The 19,094-nt window shown below is 45.6% G+C and overlaps 1 protein-coding gene and 1 long non-coding RNA gene across 2 annotated transcripts in view; one reads left to right on the forward strand and one right to left on the reverse strand.

Annotated features, from left to right (window-relative positions):
• Window positions 1-411: 411 nt before the first annotated feature.
• LOC140705662 (uncharacterized) lies at window positions 412-5,830 on the reverse strand. The gene is made up of 5 exons (XR_013542885.1): window positions 5,700-5,830; window positions 5,014-5,052; window positions 2,784-2,887; window positions 1,315-1,434; window positions 412-540 (listed from the first exon to the last, which is right to left on the reverse strand). It is a non-coding gene; the product is annotated as an uncharacterized LOC140705662 (long non-coding RNA).
• The window catches only part of ADAMTS5 (ADAM metallopeptidase with thrombospondin type 1 motif 5), a 69,069-nt gene continuing 55,751 nt past the window's right edge, over window positions 5,777-19,094 (forward strand). Inside the window, exon 1 of the mRNA XM_020789610.3 lies at window positions 5,777-7,194. Coding sequence (XP_020645269.3) covers window positions 6,100-7,194 — 1,095 coding nt within the window. The 5' untranslated portion in view covers window positions 5,777-6,099. The remainder of the gene's footprint in view (window positions 7,195-19,094) is intronic.

A 19,094-nucleotide genomic window follows, 5' to 3' on the forward strand; every position in this document is an offset into this window, starting at 1 on the left:
CAAGTAAAATACATACAGAGGTTTGTGGATTTTATTATTATTATTACTATCCTCCTCTTAGTAGGGAGTATGACTTAAACTAGCTCACACTGCAGGTATTCACAGAATTAAAACTATTTCCTTCTGTTGCTGGCTTCCTAAAGGAAATCAGAGATGCATAGAATACTGGTATTTACAACCAGCAATTTGGGGTGATGTGGTGGGGGTGAGTTACTCCTTACCAACTTCCATGGAATATTTCTTCCCTGTTTAATATAATAGTAAACCCAATTATATTGAGTCTGACCCAGCACTAGCAGTGACCTGGCTATTTGCTCCAGCCTTTGTGGGATATGTGAAGCTGATGTAGAAAATGTTAGACATATAATATGTTACACACACATGCACACAAACCACTTTAAAAAATACAAGACCTAAGCCAAAGGCGTTTCCTTTACTTCCCACGCTGCTCCCCTTCAGGAAGATATCACTGATCATAAAGAAAAGCAAAACTTTGCTGTTTAAAGCCACAGTGCTCCAGATGAGAGAAAGTAAAAGTTCCTGTTTTAAAGAGAAGTAAAAGCAAGTCATTTTGGCAACTTAATATTTATCGTTAGAAGAAATAATTCAGTTACTCTAGCTGCAGAGTTAATGGAATGATTACCTACAACACTTCTAAGTCTGATTTTCTTTTTTTCATATTTCATTTGTTCTAGATGTTTTTCCCCACTAAGAACAGTATTATCATTGCCTTTGAAGATTAAATAAATAAATAACACTAGTACCAAACACTAACTCTAGATTGTAGAACAGCTCTTCTGAATTGTATGTTAAGACTTTGGAGAACCTGAGCGGCTTAACCAGAGAAAAATGCACTGCAGCAGCATTTTAGCATTTCTGTATGTTAAGTAGGATAAGCAAAGCATGTTTTACAAGTTCTCACCAAGTCAATTAACAGTGAATTAATCTCCTCTGGACCCTTGCTGAGTCCCAAGGTGCTTAAGTCTCAGGCCAGGGAAGTTAGAATAAGTTCACTGAACCATAGCCTTGATTCTGAGGTGCAATTGCTGTGTCCTCCCCTTTCCCTTCCAAAGCCCTTGGGCTTCAGGGAAGGGGAGAAGCCTTGCCAAAGCTGGATGGACCTGTCTAGTAGGCCACAAGCCAGTATACAATTTGGAACCTAAGGGCAACAGTGCACATCTTTCCACCAGCCTCTCAGTTATGTGACCGGTTGCACAACCACTCTACCAAACCATGTGAGACAAGGCATGAAGAATGGAGTTAGTCACCTTTCCACAATTGTGAAACATAATACAATACTGACCACATAGTTACCTGCAAGGGAAGAGTGTATAGAATTGCAGGGAGGGCTGTCAAGTCTCAGGGTGCTGGCTGAAGACTCTGGGGATTGCCATGCTTCTTCAAGGGAGGAGTTAAATCTTGGAGCAAGCAGTGCTGGAGAAGGAGAAAGTTTCACTTTTGTTGTGTGAGGTGGCTCTGAAGTCTGGACACATGCCCCACCTATTATTGGCTGGCGACAGAGTTTGTTCAATGAACCAAGTGTACAGCTTTTAAAAAGAGGCACTGAGTGAAGCAGTGGCAGGCAGGAACAACTATTATTTGAGGGTATATTTTGGAGAGACTAAGCTTCACAGCAGCCATAAGAGATTAGTAGACTAGTAGCTTTTTTGACAAGCGTTATGCACAGAGGTCAATGGACAAAGAGACTACCAGTTCCCCAGTCCCTTGCAGTTCCCACAGAGCTTAGCTCCTCCCAGCCACTTCCTCTTTCTTTCTCACAGGTAGATAATGGTTGCTGAAACCTTAACATTGAAATGAAAACTCCTGTGAGGCCTTGTTTCTTGGCTATGGAAATTCCTGTTGAATTCTGGTGCTGAATTAGAAGAAATGCAGAGGTTCCATGCCTAATATGAATGGGAGGCTTCTCCACATGTCTCTAATAAATGTTTTAATATTACATGTGAATTAAGCCAAAGCATCCTGCTCTTGATCATCCTTGCCATATATGGACAGCTGGAAAGCTGAAGAGAACTTACTGAATTCACTAAGGATTTAAGGGAAGATTGTGACTTCCCACTGCCATGCATTTATCCCAGCCTTCAGTGATCTGGATGGAATGCTTAGGATCTGTTGAACTGGAACTTAGCTCCACTACATGATGTGACACCTAGTGTAACAGAGGCGAGGGGCATCTCATCTCCAAAATGGGACAGTCTCCCCCTGCCTAGTCATGACCCACATATGGTTGCAGGTGAGGTTATCTGCTCCACTTCCATGTGTCTTCTGGATTTCTGCTTTGTTCACATGGGAGGGCACAACACATCAAACTAGACATGGGACAGGAACTGGTGGATCCCGCAGGAACAGAGCTTCTGAAAGTCCATGAGGCTGAACTCTTGGAAGTAGGAGGTGCTGTGTCTGAATCAGACAAAGAGGCTGGATTGTTTTCTAGTCACTGAGAATGCTGCAGGATAAAGGCACAACCCTGGCTAGAAATCCCAGGTCAAATGAGGTCCAACAGTGGGGGAGTAAACTGCCCTAGCTGGGATTTGAAAAAGAACTCAGCTGAGCATTGGAAGAACTGAGCAACTTAGTTATATGCTTGGACTGCAGGTTTTTCTAGAAATGAAGCATCTTCTGGTTTCTGATCTAGTCTTCTATATATCCTGACCATTATTGTTGACAGCCCCCCCCCCGCATATATGTCATACAAAGGGACTATGTACAGCATTCCAGACTGACATAATTAAACTTCTTAGATTCTGTTTGCTTTGTTGGACTACCTTGACATGGGTTTGCTCTTGGCCTCTGGCTTCAGATCTCTTGCACTTAATTTACCCAATTCTCTGCCAGCTGTCTATTAGTTAGTCCCATGGCATCTGTCCATCTGGAACAAGACATACCAACTATTAATACAATGTGGTCTGTGTTGAGATAACTTATTATGTTAAGATAACATACTATGTATGTACTGTGTGTGTATGTATGTTTACTACAGTAGCCCAAGGATGTGATCCAATACTTGCATTATTAGGGAATAAGCCCCACAGAACACAATCAGACTTACCTTTCAATAGACGTGCCTAGCATTGTTGTATTTAGAGTCCAGAGAAACAAACCCCTGACATTTATTTTAAATGAGAGGGCTGAATCTTACTGTTTCAGAGCACCACTTCTAAATGAAGATAACAAGCTACTTTGTTGGGAAGGATATTTTGGAGAAGGGTTTTTAATTGAAGCACAAAAGTAAATGTTTTCTAGTTAGCCTTAAAAAAGAAGTAAAATAAAGCTAGAAACATTTTCATTGATATGGTCAAACACTACTAGACATTACAATTTTTATTACTCATAAATCTACTAGATGCCACCATACTGTACTATATTTTATTTATTCATTCCCATTATTTATATGCCACATTTCTCCTTATACTGGATCAAGGTGACTCTCAACAATTAAATCTATAAAATTCTCACAAGTTTAAAATACAATTTAAACTGTTTTAAAAAGCAATTAAGCATTAGTTGATATTAGAAACAAATATTTAAAACAATTTTAAAACATTTAAAAAGACATGTAAAAATCTCTAAATTTAATAAATGCCACATTTCCTGGACACCCACTTATTGATTAAAAGACTGTGTGAAAAGGAAAGTCTTTGTATGATGATGGAAGGACAAGAGGGCTTCTTGGGGAAGTGTATTCCAAAGTCAATATTAGAAACAAAGATTTAAAGCCACTGAGAAGATTCTCTCTTGCGTCCACACCAAATGAACCTGGGAAGGTGGTGGAACTGAGAAGGACCTGCCCAGATCTTAAAAGCCGAGAAGGCTCATATGAGGTGATATGGTTCTTCCAATTGCCCGGATCCAAACCATACAAGGCTTTATAGGCCATGACCAGCACTTTGAATTGAGCCTGGAAATAAGACTGGCATCCAGGACAGATAATGGGGCAATTCAGAAAGCAGACTTGAAATGCTTAGTGATTGATATGTTGTACATTTTTGTGCATCAGCACTTATGGTCTCCGATCTTTTCCAAAGAGTATTTTCCAATTGGACCTTCCCATCTCTGAATAGAATCTGACGTTCCAGTAATTCCGCAGCATCTGAATCTGCAAGCAAGGCTAAGAGACACGTGGGGTGGCAAGGACCCCTGGCTTACACTTGTAAAACGTGCCCACTGTGGGACCTCATTTGACCTTATCCTCAGAAACAGCAGCAGGCATGAGGGCACTGGTCCTTTCCCACCTCCTACATCAGCTGTTGTTTTACCAGGCACTTCAGTCTCTGTGCTTTCCATTTAGGACCACAAATGTGTGAAGTGATGACATTAGTTGTGATCCAGATCTCTCATGTAAAAAGTGCCTGCATGAAGGGTGATCCAGTTTGCACCACCACCAGAGGGGCAAGGGTACCAGATGGCAGTGGTTAAACTGCTGCACTGCAGCCAAAACTGTGCTCACGACCTGGGGTTCAATCCCAGGTAGCGGCTCAAGATTGACTCAGCCTTCTATCCTTCTGAGGTCAGTAAAATGAGTACCCAGTTTGGTGGTGGTGGGCAATGTGTAGCCTGCATAATTAACTTGTAAACCGCTTGAAGCACTATGGGGCGGTATATAAGCAGCACGCTTTGCTTTGCTTTAAAAAGCTAACCAAAGGGTTAACTCTTTCTAACGTTTTGATCCTTAAACGGGGTGGTCGCAGGAGGAAATTACAGACCTCCTGGACTAAGTGACAGTCGGATTGAGCTATAATGACAGGCAAACTTGCCGGGAGAAGCCAAGCCACCCAGATAAAGGAAGGGAAGGGCGGGTTGGCGTCTGTTTGCAGAGACGGGGCAGCTGCTCCCCCATTCACTACTGATGACATTCTCTGCCAGACACGGACATGGGGTTCTCGCTCTGTGTGTGCGTGTGCGTGCGCGTGCGCGTGCGTGCGTGCGTGTGTGTGTGTGTGTGTGTGTGTGTGTGTGAGTGAGTGAGTGAGAGAGAGAGAGAGACAAAGTCATCACCTCTTCCGCAGCCTGTCCGCTCTGTTTACCTCTATTAACCTGAAAGAGAAAGGAGAGGAAGAAAAAGTTGTCTCCTCCACTTACAGTACTCGGAAAACTTCAGAACAGGGTCCGCTGGGCAGCGGAACGTGGGTGGGTGAATGGGAAGGGGGGGCAAGAAAGGACTCTTAAAGAATAAAGCGGACTAATGAAGAAAACCGCTTTTTTCCGCACAGGGGGACACTGTGACTTTAAGTAATCAAAAGGAAATCTGCTGGGTCTCTCTCCCTTCTTACACAAGCGTTTCCTCCCAGTTTCATTGCCTTCCTCTCTTTCTCACCTCCGTGATTCCCCCCCCCCACCGGCCTCTTCTTTCTCCCTCCTAACCTTCCCCCCCCCCCCGCCCCGTCGGAGTTTGATTAAACGCGAAGGAAGTGGTGGGAGTGGTGGCGGCGGCGGCGGCGGCGGCGGCGGGGAAGCTCTCTCCCTTTAAGAGGCAGCCTGCAATGACGAATTGTTGAAATTGCCATTGCAGGATGGCATTCCGCTATAAATTCATTGTTCCACCTCCTCTCATCTTCACAGCTCTCGCCCTTCTCCTCTTGTTCACATCGGCGGACTGGGGATAGCAACGACAACAACAAGCACCCCTAAAAACTCCCGAGAGGAGACGTGCCATCTCATCCCCCCCCCCCGCGCCCGCTCACCGGCGCAACGTCGAGCCTGTTTTTCTGCTCTTCGCTCCTTCTCTCTCTCGCTCGCTCCCCAAACTAACTACCCCGTCCTCCTCGGCTCCAACCAGGGACGCCGGCGATCCACGAGGCTCCTCCCGGCGGAGCTGCCAGAAGCGCCGGGGCTTTCTCTCCCTCGGATGCCGCGGGGGCGGCCAGAAGACAGCGTCGAGGGCGCCGACGGGTCCGATGCCTGCGGGCTGCCGGCAGAGCCGCCGCCGCCGCTCTCGCCCGCCGCCGATGTCCTCCTAAACACCGTCTGGCAAAGCCGCCGACCGGCAGCAGCAACCGCGGCAGGAGCGCCCGCCTCGGTTCCCCTTCCGCGCTCGCCCCGGACCGGTTCGATCCCCCGCCGCTCCCCGAGCCGGCGATCGCCATGCTGCCCAAGTTTCTGCGCTCGCCGCCGCCGCCGCCGCCGCTCCTGCTCCTGCTGGCTGCAAGCTTGCAAACAGCCGCCGCCGCCGCCGCCGCCGGAGTTTCCCCAGCAACTTCAGCACCTGCCTATGATAAAGCGGCGCAGCTCTCCCGAGCGGCGGCGGCGGCGGCGGCGGGCGGCGTTGCCCCGGCGGCCCTCCGGCCCGCTTTCCCCCAGGAGTACCGAGCCGGCGGCATTGTGGAGAGCATCGACCGGACCTACTCCGGGGGCGGCAAGGTGGGTTACCTCCTCTATTTGGGGGGGAGGCGTTTCCTGCTGGATCTGGAGAAGGACGCGCTGCTCGGCTCCCCCGCGCAGCTGCTGCGGGGCAAGGGGCGCTGCTATTACCGGGGCACGGTGGACGGGAGCCCCCAGTCCTTGGCCGTCTTCGACCTGTGCGGCGGCTTGGACGGCTACTTTGCGGTCAAGCACGCCCGCTATACGGTGAAGCCTTTGCTGGGGTCGGGACAAGCGGCGGGGGAGGATCCTGCGAAGGAGCGGGTCTACGGCGATGACTCTGCCCGGGTGCTACATCTCTTCTTCAGGGACCATTTCAGCTTCGAGACTTTGCCTTCCCGGCCCAGCTGCGAGACGCAAGGCGCCTCCAAGCTTCCTTTGCTGGGGCGCAAGAGACTGGGCGAGAAGCCGGGCGAGGAAGTGGAGACGGATCTCACGACCAGGGCGGCGCTCGCCTCTCAGATCTTTGCCCCGCTGGCTGGCTCCAGAAAGAGGCGCTCGGTCTCCAGGGCCCGCCAGGTGGAGCTTCTCCTGGTGGCAGATGACTCCATGGCCAAGAAGTATGGCAAGGGCCTCCATCACTACCTGTTGACCTTGGCCACCATTGCCTCCCGGCTTTACGGGCATGCCAGCATTGAGAACCACATCCGACTGGTGGTGGTGAAGGTGGTGGTACTGGGGAACAAGGAGAAAGGGTTGGAGGTCAACAAGAATGCTGCCACCACCCTCAAGAACTTCTGCAAGTGGCAGCACCAACACAACCAGCTGGATGATGAACATGAGGAACATTATGATGCTGCCATCCTCTTCACCCGTGAGGTAGGTTTGGGAGGAAGATGTAGCTGAGGGATCCCCTGCAAGCCCCCAGCTTTTGGAGCTCTGTCCTCCACCTTCAGCATCATTCTTCTGCTTCACAGCAGGTGTGTTGAACTTGATTACCCATGGGCTCTTCTAATGGGCTTCATGAACCCTTGACTGTATTCCTTCTATTGAAGACCTCTTGTTTCAATCCCTCTCTGGTTGCATATAGAGTAATATTTCACAGGTCTTGCCCAGACAGCCAGAAGTGTTGCTGAAAACATCACCCACTTCCACCATTAATTTAAGTGCTAATGATATGGTGTTACATCAGATTTCATTATTTGCATATACAGTATAATAGTATTTCTTTTAAAGTATCTGTTGGTAACCTGCAGAGAGGGTGCTGTTGTATTCATGTCCTGCTTCTTGGCTTCCAGCAGGCATTTGGTTGGCCACTGGGAGCAGAAGAATGGCTACTAGATAGGCCTTTGGTCTGATCTGTCACAATTCTTTGTACATTCTTTTGATATACAAAGTATCCTACAAACAAAAAGTTCAGCAGAGTACTGTATCTCTTTCACATGTGGCATCTTCTCTCACTCATTTTGCCTTAGCCACAGACCGCTGGTGACACTGACATGCATCATAGAGGCCAAAAACAGTAGTCACTAAGCATTAGGGTCGTATATATAGATGCTGCAGAAGTACAATACCATTGCAGTAGAACCAGATCCTTATGAACCCTTTTGCCTACAATATGTTTCCCAAGTAATTTTATTTAAATTGTACATTCCAAAATGCCTGATGAATCCATTGCCTCCTTTTGTGCTGTTCAAGTTCCACAAAGGTAGCTGGAAGTACTGTATGTGTGACCTTTTCTGCTAGTGTCATTGCTGATACTTGGCAGTAGCGAGATAAAGTCCTGTTACTAATTGCCTATATAATGCCCCTCAAGGGTCCTTCTGCCACCTGCATGCCATCACATTACCTGCAATCATAGGCATTCCTTTTAAGGTGTTTATGAAACTCTGGTTCATCCATAATTACTTTTAGGGAGACCTTAATGTGTGAGAGTTCCACTGTTTACCTTCTGTCTGACAATGGAGCAAACCAGTAAGTATTTCCCATTGATGAGTTTGATGGCAGGCCTGAATGGAAATGCACTGTTTCCCTCTGTGGATGATCCAGCATAGCTCAAGTTAAACATCATTGCACTTTATATCTGTAGTGAAACCTGCGCGGAAAGCCAATGTTAAGTAATAAGGTTGGTCATGGATTAGCAAATCTATCCATCAGATGGTGTTACTGTTCTGTTTTTCTAGATACTTTCTGATTATTATCCGCCTCTTATCAGCTGGACACAAAGAAATTGAAGAGCTATGTATGACTGCCTTTGGATCAAATCCAAATCTGGTGCAGTTAAGATCTGTTGGGAACAAAATGTGTGATATAGACCTCAGGGAGCTCTCAGCTTCCCTGCCTAGTTTCTGGTAATTTAACATGGCATTTCCAGCATGAAAAGAAAGTAGCAATAAAATTGGAGAGGCACAACATGTGTGGCTCAAGAGAGGCGGACGTAAATTCAAACCACATGTAAACACAGCCGCAGAAAAGTAGTGCACCAGGTTAGGTGAAGGGTGGGGTTTGCAATGCCTAATTATCCTCAGGATGGAAACCAGTCCCTTAATCCGTTAGAGTTCTGAGCTGGCAAGTGTTATCCACACACCTTTTTTGGATGCGTTCTAAAGGATACTTGAGAGGCATTGGCTGCACCCCTCCAGAGGGTTGGCTCCAAGGGGCATGTGACACTGTTTATTCAATGGGAACTTTTGGACACAAAATGCCCTCTTTAGTGGGTTCTTCAGCTTTTCCTTCTCTAATTCAAGGGGAGGAGGGGGGAATCCACATAACTTTCCATTAGATTTCCCTTCCTCTGCTGCATCGTCGCTTGAGACACTGCCAGAAAAAAAGAGGCTTAGGATAGTTTGTGGAATGCGTTGCTCCAGTGAAGGAGGTAAGGAGAAAAACAACACCGAGCCTGTTTGTTATTCTAAATACCGGACATAGTATGATGTTCCTGCCGTGCTGCACTTGTCCTCTGGGTTCCTGCTGTAGATGACTAAAACTGCTCAATTCCAGCCTTCAGCACACACAACTGGAAACAACTTCCAGGTTCAGCCCAGAGCTGTATAAAGGCAGATGGAATTGGAAAATATTAGGTGGAATCCTTAGAGAAAAACTTCCCCAAACCATACTCCATATTCTCTTCAGATACTTTTAAAAAAGTTACTTGCTTTGTCCCTCTCCTCAAGCTGAAACATCAGCAGCTAGCTATCCTATTTTCCTATTCTGCAGAAACTTTTAAAGGTAATCAAAATGGGGAAGGTCATGGAAGTACTCCACAATTTCTCTTTCAAATTTATCAGACTTAATCCAGTTGCTGGTCCTGAGTAGAATATATCCATTGAATAAATGAGCTTTGTGTACATGCTGATTAATTAAAGACCCATTGATTTAATGTCTACTTCAGTTGGGACTAACATTTGTATCTAAGGAAGACATTTTTCTCCCTTATATAGGCTGGATTGGTGCATGTGTATGACTGGTGGTAGGAACTCTCTGATTCATTCCTTAAATCCAAATCCTGTGTAGGAAGAACTCTATGTGGATTCCCTCATAGAAATCATACTGCACCACCTGGCAATGAAAACTTGTATTGGTTATATTGCACAACTCAGTTGTTTTTTTTTTTTTTTTCAGTTGTAGAAGCAAAGTGGAAATAAATGCTCATAGCACAGGTTGGAAGCCTCAACTGGTTTTAGGAATGACGGCTGATAGGTATTGTTCTCCTAGCACCAAGTCTTTTGACCGCTTAAGGGCAAATGATAAATGTAGATTGAGTGACAATAGGAATATACTAGATGTTGAACTAGGGCCCAAGAGACCTTGGTCCAAATCTCCACTTGACCATGACCCTTATTCAATGGTCTTAGGCTAATCACACACTTTATACCTGACCTACCTTACAGATCCGAAGGCAAGGCCTTGCATTGAAAATCAGGGAAGTGGGGATTGCTCAATACCTCGGCATCCGTTTCTTCAGTATGCTGGGGAAAACAATCCAATCAATAGCCACCGGAATGGGATTTGAAACCTGTTGTGGTGATATACATTTGCAGCCTGCATTTTGAAGCTGACTTTCAAGGAGGAGGCCTGGCATAGCCTTCTACCATGATTATTGAAACTTTCATGTGTTTTTTTTCTGCACCATCCACAACCCAGTAGTTGATGAAGACCAGTGTAGGTTGAATCACATTTGTGATTTTTTTTAGTGGCCTGAAAAGGTTATCACCTATGGTTGTCTTTGGATTATGTTCAAGGATTGCACAATTCCCCCCCTTTCTCCCACCCCCCTCATGACAGGGCTTTTGTGAGAATAACTTGCAGATGAGAAGAGCCAGGGACACTGTCTTATCCTCAGTGGAGGGATGTTGGGCTATAACGGTAACAATTACACTAAAGCAGTTTCAGATTTACAGTAGCCTATAGAGCAGAACTAGGGAATGTTGGACTGCAAGTTGCATCTGTCCTAGCAACACTGTCAATAGGGAGGGATGGTAGTGAATGTAGTTCAAGAATGTGTTCCCTATCACTGATGTAGATGTTCACATACCCTCTCTCTGTTTAAATTTCTCCTCCTTCTATGGATATTTCCTTTGAATGTGAACAAGTGCTGCCAATTTTGCAGCTGGTGAAATGATGACATAGCATTCCTGGCCTGTGTTTATCCTTAGTGAAATAAACCATCACAGCTTCTGTTCATCTGATATATTGCGTGTGACAAACCCAGACCTACTGGGATCTATCACACAGTTACTAAGCTGCCACCAACCATTCCCTATAATAAGTCACACAGACCAGGGATGGATTTTTAAACAACAAAAGAATAAGGTTTATTTTAAATACAAACAGGGTAAATAAAACAATCAGGTGAATAAAATAAAGTAACGTGGCTTATTCTCACACACACAAGCATACAGTTTGGTTCACCTAGAACCTTTAACTTAAAGCACAGACCCTGAACCCATCAGTTCTGGCTAACCCACAGACACCTGAACTTATCAGGTTGGTACTCTGACACACAGTAGTACCCTGTCAGACACCCAGACTCCCACAACAGCTTCTTCTTCCCCCAGCTGCTGCTTCGTCCCAACCCAGTGTCTCACAGTCTGTCTCAGCATCTACTCTTCACCACACAGGCATCACATATTTATACAGTACAGCCCCTCCTCCTGATGTCCCGCCTTCCACTCCCCATAGGATGGAACTTTCCCTCCAAACCCATGACAGACAGGTAACATCAGTGCTGTTATGTAACACCTCCCCTCTTTAAAAGTTGTTTTGTAGGGGGAAAGCTAAAAGTGCTTTTCACCAAAAAAACAACCTGCATAAAATACACAACAACATTTATACATACCATATAATACTTACATATACTTACACTCCAAGTTAACCATAGCAAATATGCATTTAAACATTTTACCATATACAGTACATCAATTTACCTTTATTAATACCAACCAAATTCAAAACCAGGTACATTTTAACTTTTTGTTTTCATTATATACATATAGTCCATGTTCTTTCGCCGTCTTCAGTCTTCAGGTCTTCTTGATAAGGCGTCAGCAACACAGTTCACTGACCCTCTGACCACCTTCACTTCAAAGTCATAGTCCTGTAAGTTCAAAGCCCACCTCATAAGTTTGCTATTGTGGGTTTTCATCGTCTTTAACCATTGCAATGGTGAATGGTCAGTACACAGAATAAAATGTCTTCCCCAGATGTAAGGCTTGGCCTTCTGGATCGCGTAGACTATGGCCAAACACTCCTTCTCCACGGTTGCCAAATGTCTCTCACCTTTTTGGAGTTTCCTACTCAGGTAGGACACTGGATGCTGGTCACCATTCTCATCCTCCTGGCACAGAACTGCTCCTACCCCGCTGTTAGACGCATCGGTGTAGATGATGAACTCCCGGTCGAAGTCTGGAGCACGCAGGACAGGATAGTTGATCAACGCCTCCTTCAACCTCTGGAACGCCGCCTCACAGTCGCTGGTCCACGGGATGCGGTCATCAGCCTTCTTCCTCGTCAGATCGGTCAGCGGAGCCGCAATCTCGCTAAACCTCGGGATGAACTTTCTGTAGTAGCCCACCAACCCAAGAAATGATTTGACTTTTTTCTTGGTGTTGGGTCTAGGCCAATCACGAACAGCTTCTATTTTGGCCTTCAGGGGTTTTATCATTCCTCCCCCTACCATGTGACCTAAGTATTTTATTTCTGGGATACCCAGCTGCAGTTTGCTCTCTCTGCAGAGCCTAGGCCAACGCACTTCCTCCCCTGGGTTAAAGCGCCTCTCCCTGCCTTCCTGGTCATCCCAAGCTTTCTTTCTGACCTTTTGAGCTGGCAGGGTCTCTGCTGCTAGCTCTAGGTTTCTCCTTAGGTCATTCATCAAGGTGTCTATGTAAGTCACAACGTCTTGTGGGTCACCCTGGGCGATCTGCCCCCAACCCTGCTCGATCAAATCAAGGGGCCCCTTCACCCCTTTCTCAAATAAAAGTTCAAATGGACTGAACCCGGTACTGGCTTGTGGCACTGATCGATAAGCAACCAAAAGGGATTGCAGCTTCTGGTCCCAATTGTTTGGATTCTCTGCCAAGAAAGCCCTAATCATGCGCATTAGAGTCCCATTGAACTTCTCAGTTACCCCATCACTTTCAGGATGATAGGCAGTGGCTTCCCTGAGCTTAATTCCACAGATTTGCCATAAGCGTTTCATGAGCTTTGACGTGAACGATGTGCCCAAATCTGTGATTATCTCTGAGGCAAATCCCATCCTGGACATGTACCCCACCAAAGCATCTGCCACTGTGTTAGTTTCAATATTAGTCAAGGGTATGGCTTCAGGATACCTTGTGGCATGGTCCACAATTGTTAGGATGAACCTGTTCCCCCTCTTTGTGGCCTTGGGCAAAGGTCCCACAATATCCACCCCTATGCATTTGAACGGAGTGTCAATCACAGGCAAAGGGCACAACTTTGCTTTGGTCCTGTCGCGGTTATTCCCCTGCCTTTGACACACATCGCATTGTTTACAGAACTCCCTGATCTGCTTCCCTATGTCAGGCCAGTAGAAATTCTGTGTGATTCTCTGCTGTGTTTTGTTGACCCCTAAGTGTGCAGCAAACATGTCAGAGTGCCCCCTTTGTAAGATCATGGGGCGATACTTTTCAGGTACCACCAGTTGACTTCTGATCCCATCTCCCCCTTTTGAGATGTTCCTCAGGGTTTCTCTATATAAAATCCCCTTTTTCTCCAGAAATCTCACTGGGGTTTCAGGTGTTAGCTGGGCGTCCGTCACCTGTTCAAAACACTTTTGGAGAGTGGCGTCTGCCTTTTGCTCCTGTCCAAATCTGCTGTCTGTGGTTAAGGTTTCCACCACAGCTTCTGAACTTCCCTCTGCTTCCGTCTCTGGCTCATCATTACCCCCCTGAACTGTCCCTGTGGTGGCTTGTGAGCGTGTAATCACTAGCACCCGTTTCACATGTTCAGCCAGGTCATTTCCCACGAGCACGGCTGCTGGCAGAGTCGATGAAATCGCTAGCCGCCAATCTCCCCTCCAGCCTTGAAAGTTGACAGGTACCTCTGCTACTGGCAGAGAGATTACCTGCCCCTCAATCCCTGCCACCTTTATGCTCTCATTTGGGATTATAAACTCCCTAGGAATAATATCTGGATGGCACAGGGTTACCTGGGAACAAGTGTCCCGCAGCCCCCTATACTGACGGTCAAGTATTCCTACGTCCACCCCTGCTGTCTCAAACAACTGAGAATCTGTTTTCACCAGCAAGCAGCGCTTTACCTCTATAAGAGGACCATTTTCCTCAGCCTGATCAGCAGAGGTAGCTGTTCCAGACTGAGTTGTCATGGCAACAGGCTCCCTCAGTGACAATGAGCTTTGCTCTTTCTGGACACAGAACACAGCTTTTGGCTTGGTTCCACTAGAATCCTGAGGCACCATTCCTTTTAGCTGCTTCCATTTCTCACACTCTGAGATTAGATGACCCTTTCCCTGACAGAAATAGCATTTTCTGGTGTATTTTGATTCTCTCTCATCTTGTTTTGGTTTTCCCTCCAAAATCTGAGGTCTTAGTTTCATGTCTGAGGGCTTCCCTTCACCATGGGCCCCTCCCCCTTGCTGGCTTTTCCCTGGTCCCTGAGAGTACTTGCTGTAGGTTTCTTTGGGTTTACCTACAGATTTCCCCTCACCCAAGGGCTTTCTTATTTGGGAGATAAAATCCGCGATCTCTGCGGCTGCTGCCACAGATTTCGGTTTCCTTTCCCTCACCTGGAATTTCAATTCCCCATGCAGGACTGAATAGAACTGTTCCAGGGCTATCAAGTCTTTAAGCTGTTCATAGGTCTCTGTTCCCTCCTGCGACAGCCATTTCTCAAGCAGCCTCACCAATTGGGCCCCCACTTGGGTAAAAGTCTGTTCTGGCTTCTTGGTGAGGGACCTGAACCTTTGTCTCAGCTGCTCTGCATTTATCCCATGTCTTGCGAACACCAGTTTTTTAAACTCTGCAAAATCTTTCATCCGTTCCTCAGGCATCTCGGCATAAACCTCAGCCAGGCTACCACTGATTAAAGAACGCATGATGGTCATCTTCTCAGTTTCCCTCACTGAGAAGTCCACAAACGCTCTTTCCACTAAGGAAAAGAACACCTCAGGACAATCTCCCTTGTGGTACACAGGGAATTTCTTCAGGTCAGCTTTAGACAGTTGGCCTCCCTCAGAATCCCTATTGTTATTATTGTTCTGGTTCATCAGTTCCAGTTTTCTTAATTCAAACGCCATTTTCTCTCTCTCCAATCTTTCTTCTCTTTCCAATCTCTCTATTTCAAATTGCCTTTGTTTCTCTCTTTCCCTTTGCTCCATTTCAAATTGCCTTTCCCTTTCCTCCCTTCTTTCTCTCTCTAATCTTTCCTCCATTTCCCTCACCCTCAGCTCATGCTGTTGGGCTAGGAGTATTTTTCTGAGTTCTGGGTCCTGCTCTCCTGTGCTGTCACCTTGCACTGAGCCAAATTCCTCCTCAGAACCTTGGTCAATCTGGGGGTCTTTCACTTCACTCATTTCTGCTACTTGGCTTCGAGTCAAGGGCATAACCCCCCCCTCAGAACAGGCTGCTTTAAAAAGTCAAGCCTCAAAATAAAACGACCACTTTTTTCCTTTTTGCCTCAGAACCAGCTCTCCCCAGAGATTGCTGCTGTTCTTCAGCACTAAATTTGCAACAGTATCGAGTCAGAGCCTACCCCCCTCTGCTGGGCCTCTCAGCTGGCAAGCTAGCTCACTGTTGCTACGCAGTTTTGCCTCAGCGTTTTCCCGCCAAAATCAGGCTGCCTCAGAGCACCTTAATCTAAGTCTCCCCAGTTGGCACGTTCTTCTACTAGTGCACCTCCCCGTGAGGTACACCTAGAAGATTACCTACGCGCCTCAGACTGTCCCTGACTAGACCCCCCTTGCTCTGGGCACACTTGCCAAGGCTTTGCTGGACCGCTGGACAACTGGACCAGTCGTATCCCACACGCTGGACACCAATCAATGTGACAAACCCAGACCTACTGGGATCTATCACACAGTTACTAAGCTGCCACCAACCATTCCCTATAATAAGTCACACAGACCAGGGATGGATTTTTAAACAACAAAAGAATAAGGTTTATTTTAAATACAAACAGGGTAAATAAAACAATCAGGTGAATAAAATAAAGTAACGTGGCTTATTCTCACACACACAAGCATACAGTTTGGTTCACCTAGAACCTTTAACTTAAAGCACAGACCCTGAACCCATCAGTTCTGGCTAACCCACAGACACCTGAACTTATCAGGTTGGTACTCTGACACACAGTAGTACCCTGTCAGACACCCAGACTCCCACAACAGCTTCTTCTTCCCCCAGCTGCTGCTTCGTCCCAACCCAGTGTCTCACAGTCTGTCTCAGCATCTACTCTTCACCACACAGGCATCACATATTTATACAGTACAGCCCCTCCTCCTGATGTCCCGCCTTCCACTCCCCATAGGATGGAACTTTCCCTCCAAACCCATGACAGACAGGTAACATCAGTGCTGTTATGTAACATTGCGTTATGTAAACTCCAGTCTAAATTGTGCATTTTAAATTCATTGGAGGAATTGGAGAAGTTGTTTAGGCATTAGAAGCCTTCATTAGGAAATACTTGTCTCCCCTTCTTTCTGGGAAGAAGAGATGATGCTTGGTAATTAAGAAATGTCCTTGGTCCTCACGTAATAGCATTGGAAAGAGAATGAATCACTGTTCATGGCGAATACTGTAAACATGAAAAAGAGTTTAAAGGTAAAAATGTCACAGGAGAAACATCTCACTGGCAAAGGGTTTTTTTAATGCCTACTATTTTCATACCCATTTTTTTCCCCAACAAGATGAGAAGTAGCAGCAGTTGGCATGAGTATTCAACTTTTACAAGTGTGTTTTTGAATGTCTGAAGTGGGTTGCTTAGCAACTAGACGCTTAGCCACAGCTCCATGTTTTGATGGGCTCCGAATGCTGCTCTGTTAAGTTTTTGTACGCCAGATGCCTTCTCCTAAGCTGCTTGTTTTTCAGTCATGGATCAAACATATGAGGTACATTTTCCATCCCTGTTTATTGCTCCAGGCCACCTCGAACATCAGTCAACTAATATTTGCATATCATCTATCAAATGAATGTATTATGATATGCACAGGCTTCGTCGTGGAGAACTTTGTCTTCAGGAAAAGCTCAGACTGCCATTGAATTGCCTCTAATCCTGACTGTAATCTATCAAGATATTTGTTTCAGAAGCCATAGTATATTTGACAAACAGACTATTTAAAAACAGAGTTCCTATTTAAACATGTATTTACCTAGCCGTTTATGAGCATTACATGTTTGCAAGCTTTCCTTGTGACATTTTTCATCATATAGTAGGATGATCCAAAAAAACTTCCCTGAAACTAGTTTCAGGGAAGCTAGGAAAGAATGTGTACTAGAATCCTGAGCAAGCCAAACCGTCAAAGTTTTATTAAGTAACCTACTCCAGGAAATGTGATTACAATACAGTATTAGATTAGCCCTGGATCCACTTTACATTACAGATTATTATGGTTCACGTTTACAAATTACATATGATGATGTTCACACTAGACTTGAGGAAGCTGTTGCCTTCTAGCTGTTGTAGCTGGCTCATGAGTACTGAGCCATGATCAGAGTAGTAGTTCATCAACAACTTGAGTCTAGATTAAGGATCAGGGACCGCGTCCATCATTGCAACAAGACGAATATATTCTATTTATTCCGTCTTGTAATGATATATGTACACTCTTTTGTAAACTCTTGACAGTCACATTCATCTCCTCATTAGGGAACTCCTGATACACCTAGGTTGCAGTTCTGAACATGCTTACTGGTGTTTGGTTGGTTGAATGCAGCATAGGACTGCACTATGAGTAGAGGTTTCTTTGACCACATTTGGACATGACCAGCTCATGAAATGATGGCTTTCTCTACTGCCAATGCAGTGTTTAGAGGCAAAAATGAGGGATCTGAGACCGTCCTCCTTTGGGTACATCATGAGAAGAGAGGATTCTCTTGAAAAGAAAATAATGCTGGGAAACATTGAAGGCAGCAAGAAAAGAGGAAGACCAAATATGAGATAGACTGACTCCTGAAAAAAAGCCACAGGCTTGCATTTATAGGACCTGAGCAGGGCTACTGAGGACAGGATGCTTTGGAGCTGTCTCCTTCATAGGGTTGCCATAAGTTGGAGGTCATGTGACGGCACATAACAACAGCAACTACAAAGAAAATGAGTTTGTGCTCACTGAGAAACAGTGTGGTGTATTTGGATTACAGGATGCATTATAGCTTTTGAAAAACATAATGCATGACAGTAATGATATGGTGAAATAACCTTTTTTTGCCTTCAGACATGTGATTATTTATCCTTGGCTTGACATCTCTTCTGGGGGTGTGTGAGTGTCTATAGACAGTAAGTAATGCCTTAAGCATATCATTGAAGATTTCAGATGCCCCTTTTCATTCTCATTGCAGACCGCACACTGTGAGATTTTAACTGTCAGACATAACTCCTTATAGGCATATAAAATCAGTTGTATAAATTCTACCTACCCACCAAAGCAGTTCCCACAATTTGACTTCAAATAGCTTCTCTCTATCCACTTGTGGTGTGGATCAGCCTCCTGTCAGTCTTGTTTCATGTCTAGGTTGGTCACATGCAAAAGCGGACAGGGTTCCTGCATCTTAAATAGTAGCAATTCAGAAGAGTAGATTTCAGATGATGTACCAAGTACAGTGGGGCCTCGACTTACGACCATAATCTGTTCCAGGAGGTGGATGTAACTCGAAATGGTCGTAAGTCGAAGCACCATTTCCCATTGAAATGCATTGGAATGTGATTAGTCCTTTTGCTGGGGCAAAAGAGCTACAAAGAAGCAGCCTCTTTGCCACCAATGGTTAGCAATTTGAATTCCCTGCCTTTCCCCCCTGGCTTTTCCTGGTTGTAACCTGAAGCTCTGGCCGCAAGTCGAAGCAAAATTTTGCAGCTGGAGCTGGTCGTAACTTGAAATGGCCATAAGTCCGGATGTTTGTAAGTCGAGGCACCACTGTATGACAATTTAGGCTGAATTTCCTTCTTCTACACAACTCTTAAGAGGAGCTGGAAGCCCTGTCCTCTTTGCCTCTAATCACACTGCCTGTTTGAGTGACACATTTTCTTATTCCACATCTCCTCTGTATTGCATTCCAGTCTAGCAACTGCCCTTTCTATTTCCATACAGT

Source organism: Pogona vitticeps, chromosome 3 (genome assembly GCF_051106095.1).
Source record: "Pogona vitticeps strain Pit_001003342236 chromosome 3, PviZW2.1, whole genome shotgun sequence".
Taxonomy (NCBI): Eukaryota; Metazoa; Chordata; class Lepidosauria; order Squamata; family Agamidae; genus Pogona; species Pogona vitticeps.